Source organism: Hypanus sabinus, chromosome 7 (assembly GCF_030144855.1).
Source record: "Hypanus sabinus isolate sHypSab1 chromosome 7, sHypSab1.hap1, whole genome shotgun sequence".
NCBI classification, from domain to species: Eukaryota; Metazoa; Chordata; class Chondrichthyes; order Myliobatiformes; family Dasyatidae; genus Hypanus; species Hypanus sabinus.
In genome coordinates, this window is record NC_082712.1 from 136883635 (window position 1) to 136898133 (window position 14499).

Genomic DNA, 14499 nt, shown 5'->3' on the forward strand with positions numbered 1-14499 from the left:
AGATAGCCTCTCTTATTTCATCCATAGAAATAGGAGCATCAAGCAAGCTACAATCTTCATCTATCAGTTTAGGAATATTCAAATTATTAAAAAAATTATCCATCGTAAACCGGTCACCGTCAAATTCTGATTGATATAAAGATTTATAAAAATCTTGAAAAGTGTTATTGATTTCTTTATAATCAGTAGTTAAATTACCGTCTTGTTTACGAATTTTAATAATTTGTCGCTTAGTCGAAATAGCTTTTAATTGATTAGCTAACAATTTACCAGTTCGATCACTATGAATATAAAATTGAGCCCTAGTCTTAATTAATTGATTCTCAATTGAAGAAGATAATAATAAACTATGTTCCATTTGAAGCTCAACTCTCTTCTTATAAAGTTCTTTGGTAGGAGTAACGGAATAAATCTTATCAATTTCTTTAATTTTATCCACCAATAAAGCTATATCTGAATATCTTTGTTTTCTTTTACCAGCGGAATATGAAATAATTTGTCCACGAATAAAAGCCTTGAAAGAGTCCCAAAGTATTCCTTTATCAATCTCTTCATTATAGTTTGTTGAAAAAAATAAGTCAATTTGTTGTTTTATGAAGGTAATAAATTCTGGATCTTGAAGTAAAGTAGCATTAAGTCTCCAAGATCTAGTATTGATAGAAGAATCCGAAATCTTGATAGATAACTTCAGAGGCGCATGATCCGAAATAGCAATAGAATCGTATTTACAATCAATAACATCTGTTAATAAACGATGATCAATAAGAAAGTAATCAATTCTAGAATAACTATGATATACATGTGAAAAGAATGAAAATTCTTTACCTTTAGGGTTCAAAAACCGCCATATTTCAGTAATTCCAGAATCAACCATAAAAGAATTAATAAGTAAAGCTGATCTATTCGGAAGAGTTCGAATAGGTTTAGATCTATCCATCGAAGGATTCAAACAACAATTAAAGTCTCCACCCATAATCAACATATATTCATTCAAATTAGGAAGAGAAGTAAATAACCGTTTAAAAAATTCAGGACAATCAAAGTTTGGAGCATAAATATTAACTAAAACAACTTTCCGATTAAAAAGTGAACCAGTTATCAACAAAAATCTACCCTGTGGATCAGAAATAATTTCATAATGTGTAAACGAAATTGAGGCGTCTATAAAAATAGACACACCCCTAATTTTAGCGGTACAATTTGAGTGAAATTGTTGACCTTTCCAGAACCTAAAAAAACGTTGATTATCCTCCCTCCTAATGTGGGTCTCCTGTGCAAAAATAATATTAGCGTTCAATCTATGGAATACTTTAAATATTTTTTTACGTTTAATCGGATGATTTAAACCATTAGTATTCCACGAGATAAAGTTAATAGATTTATCCATCATACCAATATTAATTGTGTGTATCATAAAAGGTTAAAAAAACACATAACCCACAATTTAGGAAGAAGGAAAATTGATTCAGGAGCAACCGGAGATCCTGACACCTCAACAATATTAACAATTTAAAGTCAGCCCATAAACTAAAAGCAAAAAAATAAAAAGCAAAAGCATGAAAAAAGATCCCTCCCCCCTCCCCCCACCCTTTGAAAGAAAGCCAAGCGGCAGGCGCATAAACTAATACTAATATTACCCCCATTTCAAGATGGCAGCTCCATAAGAAAATTTTTTAAGAAAAAACTATATAACACCCCAATTAAAATATAGAGTTGCAAAAAAAAAAAATATATATATATATATATACCTACATATATATATATATATATATACATACACATACACATACACACCCATATCAGACAAATCAAAAAAAAACTAAAATAGTAAAACCAGAAAGATCATTAATAAAAAAAAAAATGCACATTAAAGTTTAAAAATGTGATACACCTTTAAAAAAGAATTTCCATATTCAGATACAAAGATGACGTTTCACAAGCCAAGACTTATGGGAAGAAGAAACGACATTTTGAGAAAGCCATATTACAAAATATGAATATAAATTCAGCAATCTAATGAGAAAATATAGTAAAAAAAAAGTTATCAAAATAGAATATTTTTATATAAAAAAAAAGATTTAATAGACACTACAACATATTTAAAAAAAAACTAAAGAAAAAGAATTCAAAACCTTTGTTCCATTTCTAAATACAGGCAAACAAATAAACGCTTATAAAAAGTAAAGACTTATGGGAAGAAGAAACGACATTTTGAAAAAAATAATTCATTATTACAAAATACAAACGTATATAAAAAAAAGGATATTATAAAGATTAAAACAGCATCTATAAGCAATAATAATAGTAAAAAAAAAGACCCAGACCCATAGTTCAAAATAAGAAGTTATAACCCAACTTCCAGGGTTAAAACTTAAAATGAAATAACATCCTCTCTCCAAAAAAAAATCTTCAATGTAACTCATAGTTCAAGTTGCACTAGAGGATCGATATTCTTCAACAAATTTCTTCGCTTCTTCAGGAGTGATAAAAAAGTGTAGACTGTTGTCGGGCCATATGTAATTATTTATAGCTTTGATAACTTTGGAAAAAGACATAAAAATAATTATTAAATGTTTATTAAATTAAATCAGTGTAATCCTACCCTATTGATTTAGCTTGCTATATTCCTAAATTATCTCAAATCATTTCCCTTGTAACATTATTACTACCTTGTAACAATAAGAGAAATATGGTATCAAGACAATGCATTCACCAGAGGAGCCTCCAAATCAAATAAGCAATCTGGATCCTTTTTCGGATCCAGGGTTACTGCTTTCTCTTGCTTGTCGTTAGTGGAGTGGTGCAGTATGCTACATAAGTACTACGAGTTCTGGTCTGTATTTTGCTCTGTGTGTGTATTTTATCATGTGTTACGAATTCCCGTAACTGGATAACTTACCAGCAAAGATAGAGAGGTCTGTTGAAGTCTGATGTCACTATTTTCAAACGTTTTATTCGTAAACGGACACAAAAGTAGGATTAATACATACATTCAGATAGGGCACATTGTCAACACTCAATCTAAAGCGCGGGTATATTAATAATCATCATTATTAAGTGAGCTCTACGGTTGTCTAGGGGGTAATAGATTGTCCGTTGGAAATATAAAAGTCACTCAGAAGGCTGCAGGCCTCAGCCCTTTGAAAATCGCTGGGTTTCATGTGGGGCGACCGAGAGAGAGAGATTGAGGGGAGAAGAGAAAGAACTTGCCGAGTCTCGATGAATCTTCCGTGAATTCGGGGGAGCGTTGGTTTCCTCTCCCCGATGTTAGTTAAAGCGGTTTTCTGTGATTCCAGCCACAGATTCCAATCCCGGAATCTAACGCACGTGGCTTCCTTCAGAATGGCTTCCCGCTGCTGCGGGAACACTCTCGTGTCTTCTTGATGCGTCTGAGGGGCTGTCCCCCTGAGACTCTCCTTTATACTTCCTCACGGGGTCGCAGGTGTCAATCAGGTTGTGATGATGCAATCTCTCTCTCAACCAGCCCACCTTGCCCAAGGGCTTTTCACGTGGTCTCCATGAGACAATAGTCGCTGTTGTCTTTATTCTGTATCGCTGGTGGTACCTGCAATTTGGCACGTCTCTCTCTCTCTCTCTCTCTCTATCTCTCTCTCTCCAACAGGGTCTACTGACACCCCCCCCCCCCCCCAACGGGTGCTCTTGCGATTCTCACAAAGGAGGGGGCTGGGATCATAACACGTGTAAAGAACTGCGTTGAAATTTATTGGTTATGGGCACCCAAGAAATGAAGGCAACAGAATAACAGAGTGTTGAAATGGACTGGCAGCTTGTATACAACAGCTGAAATTCACTATTCCAAATACTAATACTTGTCTCGTATATAATAATATTCGACTTTGACCCAATAATGGATTTCAAGTAAAACATGTCCAGTACCATAATTACTTATTTGCATGCTAACTGGCCCCAAGATTTTACACAATACTTTCAACTCTTTATGATATTGAAAACTCCTCCAGTAAAAGTATTGTTCTAATCATCTGACCAACTGTGCCAGTTAAAAATTACACATTTCCCACCTAGAATTTGTCATCCAATCTCATCACCCCCCTCGTTTAACTGCTGTTCTGCAGCAGAAAGCACCAGCTAAGAGAAATCCATAGCACAATGATTGAGAGATTTCCTCAGTGACATCGGGCGTATTTGTGCCACACTGCTTTGTTATTAACCATATATTCCAGCAAAGAACCCTCCAAGGCAAGCATATGCTACTAGCGTACAAAGGAATTTTAACTGCACACAAATTATTGTCACCCTCTACCTCGTTAAGTATATTTCTCCATCGTACATAATCACATTCCCTTTTCTCGTTTCTGACTCACTGATGTGAATTATGTTATTTGTTTTAAACAAGAAATAACAAACAAAACTTGGTAGTTTATTATCCTTAGAACAGCTTCAGGTTTACTTCCACTTAAAAATTCAGTACTGTTGTCCCAGTGCAAAAAGACAGCACAGCACAAGATTTCTGCGCACAATGGTTATTACAAATTAGAGGGAACATTGCGTCCTATTCCTTTTATTCCTGAAAATCTGTAACATTACCAGCCTCTATTACTCCCCAGCAATGGGCTACACCCAAGCCCTGCACCATTGCACTGGTTAGTGACCTCACTTGATCCAGCACTTTTCAGTGCCGGACATCAGAGGCCGATTCTGCACACTGTCTCCGTGGCTTCCTCTGCACCCCATCTGTGCACTGAGGGCATCATAGTGTATTCTCATTGATATGCCCGTTCTAGGCACTCAGTATATGTAACTGTGGCCAAGATGCTACGCTCTGTTGGATAGCAGCAAATGATGTACTGGGGTCTTATCAGAATAAGGAGAGTCGATCTCATTGAAATGTACAAAACTCTTATCTGTCTGGACAGGGATTAATGTGCAATTGATGTTTCAACTGGTTGATATAGCGAGGACAAGATATCAGTGTCTTACAGTTTGGATATGAGAAAAAGATATTGTCAGTCAGAGCGGTGAGGAAGCTATGAACCCACAACCTTCAAGGCAAAAATTGAAAGATATTGGAAAATAAAGTCTGTGGGGCCAAAACAGGGATATGACACTGCAATAAATAAAACAAAGCCTGGCATGATCTCACTGAATAGAAAAGTAGCCATGAGAGGACAAATGGCTTAGACTGCTTCTCAGGGTACAATGTGATCACAGACTTGGTTAGAATGGTATTCACCTCTTAACTGCAGACGGTAACTCGATGTCACAGGCTTGCTTGAAGTTTCAGAGTGAAGGAATTGCATTTTGAACTCTTTCCCATGATCTGCAGTCGTTGGTGTAAATGTCCACTGGGATGATCGTGAGTACAAACCACTGGAATCCTCTTTACTTGCTTCGGTGACTATTCCTACTTTTGATGGATTTTGAACTTTACTGAAATCTTTGAACCAGAATATCTGATTTCCTTCTGGATAAAATTCATAAGCCGTGCAGGAAAGTGTTAAAGACTTTCCTATTTCAGGGGAAGGTGGATCTGCCTTAATTTCCAAGATCTTTGGCAATGAAACTAGACATAAAAAAGGAAGAAAAATAAGTTAAACTAAATATGCAATTTAGAGAAGATTACAATTTAAACCAAAACTGACAGGCATTTCTTAGTAAGTACTTCAAGACTGAAAACTATTAAAAGCAATGTAAAAAAAAAACAATTGCCATGTCTTTCCTGATTTGGATTATTATTTTATTTCTAATGATTGGATCTCACTGCTTTCTTGTGGGTTCTCAGCTGTTGGTGATTGCTCATTATCCTGTTGTTAAGCAATTAGCTTTCATCATCACGGCAGCCATCTTACATTGTTTTTATTTCACTTAGTAGTTAGAAGCACTGGTTATTTGAATCTGCCTTTTATTAGAATACTAATATTTTAATTAAAAATAGATTCATTCAGGAGAGTTCTTTAAACTATCCTATATCCTTTTAATAGTGTGAAACCTGTCAAACACCCTTGATAAGTATAGTCATATGGCGGCTAGTTTTGATCAAATAGTTTATAATTTTTACAATCAATAACAATTTAAAGTTTTATACTTTTCCCTCTTAACTATATCTATGCATTAACTTTTACTTCTTTGCCTACTAATCAATGAATTCACCCATTTTATAGAACATAGAATAGTACAACAATTTAATTTCATTTAATTTCTTTCATTTTCTAAGGAAATCTCTGTTCAATCAAATCAACCATGTTCACTTTCCTTTGCAATAATACAATTAGCCTGTAGGCTTTGCAACAGTTGGCTTTCTGTCTTAGTAAACGGATGCCAAAGTATTACAAGGGTATGTCCCAGTACCAACAGTTATCATTAGACGGCCATCTTTTATGAATTTCAAATTGATTGTAGAAAAAAACAATTTCAGAAGCAAAAAGTGATCATGCTTTAGTTAAAAACCTGTTACTTACTCACTTCACCAGCTACCCAATGAGTCTCTTTTGGCTTTGATAAGCTCTCATGTGTGACTTGGCATGTGTATTTTGTCCTAGCGTCAGCAATGGTGAGAACAATCTTCACATTAGCTGTCAGCTGATAGAGTTCATCCTGTCCAGTTTCTGCTTTATTAACTACAGAATTTTGTTGAATATCTGAGCCATCTTTGAGCCATTTAACAGTGATATCTCTGGGGAAAAATGAACTTATTTGACAGCTTAAGTTCACGGGCTCTTTTGCAATTGGTTTTGCTGTGTTACACTTTATAGTGCCCAGTTTTGGAGGAGCTGGAAGAGAAAAAAAAGGTTTCAAACATTAGCAGATTTTTAGAAGTGGGGAATTAGATAGTGCGCTTTCCATATGTAATTATTTATAGCTTTGATAACTTTGGAAAAAGACATAAAAATAATTATTAAATGTTTATTAAATTAAATCAGTGTAATCCTACCCTATTGATTTAGCTTGCTATATTCCTAAATTATCTCAAATCATTTCCCTTGTAACATTATTACTACCTTGTAACAATAAGAGAACTATGGTATCAAGACAATGCATTCACCAGAGGAGCCTCCAAATCAAATAAGCAATCTGGATCCTTTTTCGGATCCAGGGTTACTGCTTTCTCTTGCTTGTCGTTAGTGGAGTGGTGCAGTATGCTACATAAGTACTACGAGTTCTGGTCTGTATTTTGCTCTGTGTGTGTATTTTATCATGTGTTACGAATTCCCGTAACTGGATAACTTACCAGCAAAGATAGAGAGGTCTGTTGAAGTCTGATGTCACTATTTTCAAACGTTTTATTCGTAAACGGACACAAAAGTAGGATTAATACATACATTCAGATAGGGCACATTGTCAACACTCAATCTAAAGCGCGGGTATATTAATAATCATCATTATTAAGTGAGCTCTACGGTTGTCTAGGGGGTAATAGATTGTCCGTTGGAAATATAAAAGTCACTCAGAAGGCTGCAGGCCTCAGCCCTTTGAAAATCGCTGGGTTTCATGTGGGCGACCGAGAGAGAGAGATTGAGGGGAGAAGAGAAAGAACTTGCCGAGTCTCGATGAATCTTCCGTGAAATCGGGGGAGCGTTGGTTTCCTCTCCCCGATGTTAGTTAAAGCGGTTTTCTGTGATTCCAGCCACAAATTCCAATCCCGGAATCTAACGCACGTGGCTTCCTTCAGAATGGCTTCCCGCTGCTGCGGGAACACTCTCGTGTCTTCTTGATGCGTCTGAGGGGCTGTCCCCCTGAGACTCTCCTTTATACTTCCTCACGGGGTCGCAGGTGTCAATCAGGTTGTGATGATGCAATCTCTCTCTCAACCAGCCCACCTTGCCCAAGGGCTTTTCACGTGGTCTCCATGAGACAATAGTCGCTGTTGTCTTTATTCTGTATCGCTGGTGGTACCTGCAATTTGGCACGTCTCTCTCTCTCTCTCTCTATCTCTCTCTCTCCGACAGGGTCTACTGACACCCCCCCCCCCACTTCAACGGGTGCTCTTGCGATTCTCACAAAGGAGGGGGCTGGGATCATAACACGTGTAAAGAACTGCGTTGAAATTTATTGGTTATGGGCACCCAAGAAATGAAGGCAACAGAATAACAGAGTGTTGAAATGGACTGGCAGCTTGTATACAACAGCTGAAATTCACTATTCCAAATACTAATACTTGTCTCGTATATAATAATATTCGACTTTGACCCAATAATGGATTTCAAGTAAAACATGTCCAGTACCATAATTACTTATTTGCATGCTAACTGGCCCCAAGATTTTACACAATACTTTCAACTCTTTATGATATTGAAAACTCCTCCAGTAAAAGTATTGTTCTAATCATCTGACCAACTGTGCCAGTTAAAAATTACACATTTCCCACCTAGAATTTGTCATCCAATCTCATCACCCCCCTCGTTTAACTGCTGTTCTGCAGCAGAAAGCACCAGCTAAGAGAAATCCATAGCACAATGATTGAGAGATTTCCTCAGTGACATCGGGCGTATTTGTGCCACACTGCTTTGTTATTAACCATATATTCCAGCAAAGAACCCTCCAAGGCAAGCATATGCTACTAGCGTACAAAGGAATTTTAACTGCACACAAATTATTGTCACCCTCTACCTCGTTAAGTATATTTCTCCATCGTACATAATCACATTCCCTTTTCTCGTTTCTGACTCACTGATGTGAATTATGTTATTTGTTTTAAACAAGAAATAACAAACAAAACTTGGTAGTTTATTATCCTTAGAACAGCTTCAGGTTTACTTCCACTTAAAAATTCAGTACTGTTGTCCCAGTGCAAAAAGACAGCACAGCACAAGATTTCTGCGCACAATGGTTATTACAAATTAGAGGGAACATTGCGTCCTATTCCTTTTATTCCTGAAAATCTGTAACATTACCAGCCTCTATTACTCCCCAGCAATGGGCTACACCCAAGCCCTGCACCATTGCACTGGTTAGTGACCTCACTTGATCCAGCACTTTTCAGTGCCGGACATCAGAGGCCGATTCTGCACACTGTCTCCGTGGCTTCCTCTGCACCCCATCTGTGCACTGAGGGCATCATAGTGTATTCTCATTGATATGCCCGTTCGAGGCACTCAGTATATGTAACTGTGGCCAAGATGCTACGCTCTGTTGGATAGCAGCAAATGATGTACTGGGGTCTTATCAGAATAAGGAGAGTCGATCTCATTGAAATGTACAAAACTCTTATCTGTCTGGACAGGGATTAATGTGCAATTGATGTTTCAACTGGTTGATATAGCGAGGACAAGATATCAGTGTCTTACAGTTTGGATATGAGAAAAAGATATTGTCAGTCAGAGCTGTGAGGAAGCTATGAACCCACAACCTTCAAGGCAAAAATTGAAAGATATTGGAAAATAAAGTCTGTGGGGCCAAAACAGGGATATGACACTGCAATAAATAAAACAAAGCCTGGCATGATCTCACTGAATAGAAAAGCAGCCATGAGAGGACAAATGGCTTAGACTGCTTCTCAGGGTACAATGTGATCACAGACTTGGTTAGAATGGTATTCACCTCTTAACTGCAGACGGTAACTCGATGTCACAGGCTTGCTTGAAGTTTCAGAGTGAAGGAATTGCATTTTGAACTCTTTCCCATGATCTGCAGTCGTTGGTGTAAATGTCCACTGGGATGATCGTGAGTACAAACCACTGGAATCCTCTTTACTTGCTTCGGTGACTATTCCTACTTTTGATGGATTTTGAACTTTACTGAAATCTTTGAACCAGAATATCTGATTTCCTTCTGGATAAAATTCATAAGCCGTGCAGGAAAGTGTTAAAGACTTTCCTATTTCAGGGGAAGGTGGATCTGCCTTAATTTCCAAGATCTTTGGCAATGAAACTAGACATAAAAAAGGAAGAAAAATAAGTTAAACTAAATATGCAATTTAGAGAAGATTACAATTTAAACCAAAACTGACAGGCATTTCTTAGTAAGTACTTCAAGACTGAAAACTATTAAAAGCAATGTAAAAAAAAAAACAATTGCCATGTCTTTCCTGATTTGGATTATTATTTTATTTCTAATGATTGGATCTCACTGCTTTCTTGTGGGTTCTCAGCTGTTGGTGATTGCTCATTATCCTGTTGTTAAGCAATTAGCTTTCATCATCACGGCAGCCATCTTACATTGTTTTTATTTCACTTAGTAGTTAGAAGCACTGGTTATTTGAATCTGCCTTTTATTAGAATACTAATATTTTAATTAAAAATAGATTCATTCAGGAGAGTTCTTTAAACTATCCTATATCCTTTTAATAGTGTGAAACCTGTCAAACACCCTTGATAAGTATAGTCATATGGCGGCTAGTTTTGATCAAATAGTTTATAATTTTTACAATCAATAACAATTTAAAGTTTTATACTTTTCCCTCTTAACTATATCTATGCATTAACTTTTACTTCTTTGCCTACTAATCAATGAATTCACCCATTTTATAGAACATAGAATAGTACAACAATTTAATTTCATTTAATTTCTTTCATTTTCTAAGGAAATCTCTGTTCAATCAAATCAACCATGTTCACTTTCCTTTGCAATAATACAATTAGCCTGTAGGCTTTGCAACAGTTGGCTTTCTGTCTTAGTAAACGGATGCCAAAGTATTACAAGGGTATGTCCCAGTACCAACAGTTATCATTAGACGGCCATCTTTTATGAATTTCAAATTGATTGTAGAAAAAAACAATTTCAGAAGCAAAAAGTGATCATGCTTTAGTTAAAAACCTGTTACTTACTCACTTCACCAGCTACCCAATGAGTCTCTTTTGGCTTTGATAAGCTCTCATGTGTGACTTGGCATGTGTATTTTGTCCTAGCGTCAGCAATGGTGAGAACAATCTTCACATTAGCTGTCAGCTGATAGAGTTCATCCTGTCCAGTTTCTGCTTTATTAACTACAGAATTTTGTTGAATTTCTGAGCCATCTTTGAGCCATTTAACAGTGATATCTCTGGGGAAAAATGAACTTATTTGACAGCTTAAGTTCACGGGCTCTTTTGCAATTGGTTTTGCTGTGTTACACTTTATAGTGCCCAGTTTTGGAGGAGCTGGAAGAGAAAAAAAAGGTTTTAAACATTAGCAGATTTTTAAAAGTGGGGAATTAGATAGTGCGCTTTCCATATGTAATTATTTATAGCTTTGATAACTTTGGAAAAAGACATAAAAATAATTATTAAATGTTTATTAAATTAAATCAGTGTAATCCTACCCTATTGATTTAGCTTGCTATATTCCTAAATTATCTCAAATCATTTCCCTTGTAACATTATTACTACCTTGTAACAATAAGAGAAATATAGTATCAAGACAATGCATTCACCAGAGGAGCCTCCAAATCAAATAAGCAATCTGGATCCTTTTTCGGATCCAGGGTTACTGCTTTCTCTTGCTTGTCGTTAGTGGAGTGGTGCAGTATGCTACATAAGTACTACGAGTTCTGGTCTGTATTTTGCTCTGTGTGTGTATTTTATCATGTGTTACGAATTCCCGTAACTGGATAACTTACCAGCAAAGATAGAGAGGTCTGTTGAAGTCTGATGTCACTATTTTCAAACGTTTTATTCGTAAACGGACACAAAAGTAGGATTAATACATACATTCAGATAGGGCACATTGTCAACACTCAATCTAAAGCGCGGGTATATTAATAATCATCATTATTAAGTGAGCTCTACGGTTGTCTAGGGGGTAATAGATTGTCCGTTGGAAATATAAAAGTCACTCAGAAGGCTGCAGGCCTCAGCCCTTTGAAAATCGCTGGGTTTCATGTGGGGCGACCGAGAGAGAGAGATTGAGGGGAGAAGAGAAAGAACTTGCCGAGTCTCGATGAATCTTCCGTGAAATCGGGGGAGCGTTGGTTTCCTCTCCCCGATGTTAGTTAAAGCGGTTTTCTGTGATTCCAGCCACAGATTCCAATCCCGGAATCTAACGCACGTGGCTTCCTTCAGAATGGCTTCCCGCTGCTGCGGGAACACTCTCGTGTCTTCTTGATGCGTCTGAGGGGCTGTCCCCCTGAGACTCTCCTTTATACTTCCTCACGGGGTCGCAGGTGTCAATCAGGTTGTGATGATGCAATCTCTCTCTCAACCAGCCCACCTTGCCCAAGGGCTTTTCACGTGGTCTCCATGAGACAATAGTCGCTGTTGTCTTTATTCTGTATCGCTGGTGGTACCTGCAATTTGGCACGTCTCTCTCTCTCTCTCTCTATCTCTCTCTCTCCGACAGGGTCTACTGACACCCCCCCCCACTTCAACGGGTGCTCTTGCGATTCTCACAAAGGAGGGGGCTGGGATCATAACACGTGTAAAGAACTGCGTTGAAATTTATTGGTTATGGGCACCCAAGAAATGAAGGCAACAGAATAACAGAGTGTTGAAATGGACTGGCAGCTTGTATACAACAGCTGAAATTCACTATTCCAAATACTAATACTTGTCTCGTATATAATAATATTCGACTTTGACCCAATAATGGATTTCAAGTAAAACATGTCCAGTACCATAATTACTTATTTGCATGCTAACTGGCCCCAAGATTTTACACAATACTTTCAACTCTTTATGATATTGAAAACTCCTCCAGTAAAAGTATTGTTCTAATCATCTGACCAACTGTGCCAGTTAAAAATTACACATTTCCCACCTAGAATTTGTCATCCAATCTCATCACCCCCCTCGTTTAACTGCTGTTCTGCAGCAGAAAGCACCAGCTAAGAGAAATCCATAGCACAATGATTGAGAGATTTCCTCAGTGACATCGGGCGTATTTGTGCCACACTGCTTTGTTATTAACCATATATTCCAGCAAAGAACCCTCCAAGGCAAGCATATGCTACTAGCGTACAAAGGAATTTTAACTGCACACAAATTATTGTCACCCTCTACCTCGTTAAGTATATTTCTCCATCGTACATAATCACATTCCCTTTTCTCGTTTCTGACTCACTGATGTGAATTATGTTATTTGTTTTAAACAAGAAATAACAAACAAAACTTGGTAGTTTATTATCCTTAGAACAGCTTCAGGTTTACTTCCACTTAAAAATTCAGTACTGTTGTCCCAGTGCAAAAAGACAGCACAGCACAAGATTTCTGCGCACAATGGTTATTACAAATTAGAGGGAACATTGCGTCCTATTCCTTTTATTCCTGAAAATCTGTAACATTACCAGCCTCTATTACTCCCCAGCAATGGGCTACACCCAAGCCCTGCACCATTGCACTGGTTAGTGACCTCACTTGATCCAGCACTTTTCAGTGCCGGACATCAGAGGCCGATTCTGCACACTGTCTCCGTGGCTTCCTCTGCACCCCATCTGTGCACTGAGGGCATCATAGTGTATTCTCATTGATATGCCCGTTCGAGGCACTCAGTATATGTAACTGTGGCCAAGATGCTACGCTCTGTTGGATAGCAGCAAATGATGTACTGGGGTCTTATCAGAATAAGGAGAGTCGATCTCATTGAAATGTACAAAACTCTTATCTGTCTGGACAGGGATTAATGTGCAATTGATGTTTCAACTGGTTGATATAGCGAGGACAAGATATCAGTGTCTTACAGTTTGGATATGAGAAAAAGATATTGTCAGTCAGAGCTGTGAGGAAGCTATGAACCCACAACCTTCAAGGCAAAAATTGAAAGATATTGGAAAATAAAGTCTGTGGGGCCAAAACAGGGATATGACACTGCAATAAATAAAACAAAGCCTGGCATGATCTCACTGAATAGAAAAGCAGCCATGAGAGGACAAATGGCTTAGACTGCTTCTCAGGGTACAATGTGATCACAGACTTGGTTAGAATGGTATTCACCTCTTAACTGCAGACGGTAACTCGATGTCACAGGCTTGCTTGAAGTTTCAGAGTGAAGGAATTGCATTTTGAACTCTTTCCCATGATCTGCAGTCGTTGGTGTAAATGTCCACTGGGATGATCGTGAGTACAAACCACTGGAATCCTCTTTACTTGCTTCGGTGACTATTCCTACTTTTGATGGATTTTGAACTTTACTGAAATCTTTGAACCAGAATATCTGATTTCCTTCTGGATAAAATTCATAAGCCGTGCAGGAAAGTGTTAAAGACTTTCCTATTTCAGGGGAAGGTGGATCTGCCTTAATTTCCAAGATCTTTGGCAATGAAACTAGACATAAAAAAGGAAGAAAAATAAGTTAAACTAAATATGCAATTTAGAGAAGATTACAATTTAAACCAAAATTGACAGGCATTTCTTAGTAAGTACTTCAAGACTGAAAACTATTAAAAGCAATGTAAAAAAAAACAATTGCCATGTCTTTCCTGATTTGGATTATTATTTTATTTCTAATGATTGGATCTCACTGCTTTCTTGTGGGTTCTCAGCTGTTGGTGATTGCTCATTATCCTGTTGTTAAGCAATTAGCTTTCATCATCAGGGCAGCCATTTTACATTGTTTTTATTTCCTTTATTAGTTAGGAGTGCTGGTTATTTGAATCTGCCTTTTATAAAATGC

At 37.4% G+C, this 14499-nt stretch overlaps 1 protein-coding gene across 1 annotated transcript in view; it reads right to left on the reverse strand.

Moving 5' to 3' along the window:
• LOC132397552 (uncharacterized) overlaps positions 1-14499 on the reverse strand; it is a 40878-nt gene that overhangs the window by 19303 nt on the left and 7076 nt on the right. The window contains exons 7-11 of the mRNA XM_059976375.1: positions 13821-14150; positions 10743-11054; positions 9517-9846; positions 6438-6749; positions 5213-5542 (exon numbers count right to left, since the gene is read on the reverse strand). Coding sequence (XP_059832358.1) covers positions 5213-5542; positions 6438-6749; positions 9517-9846; positions 10743-11054; positions 13821-14150 — 1614 coding nt within the window. The remainder of the gene's footprint in view (positions 1-5212; positions 5543-6437; positions 6750-9516; positions 9847-10742; positions 11055-13820; positions 14151-14499) is intronic.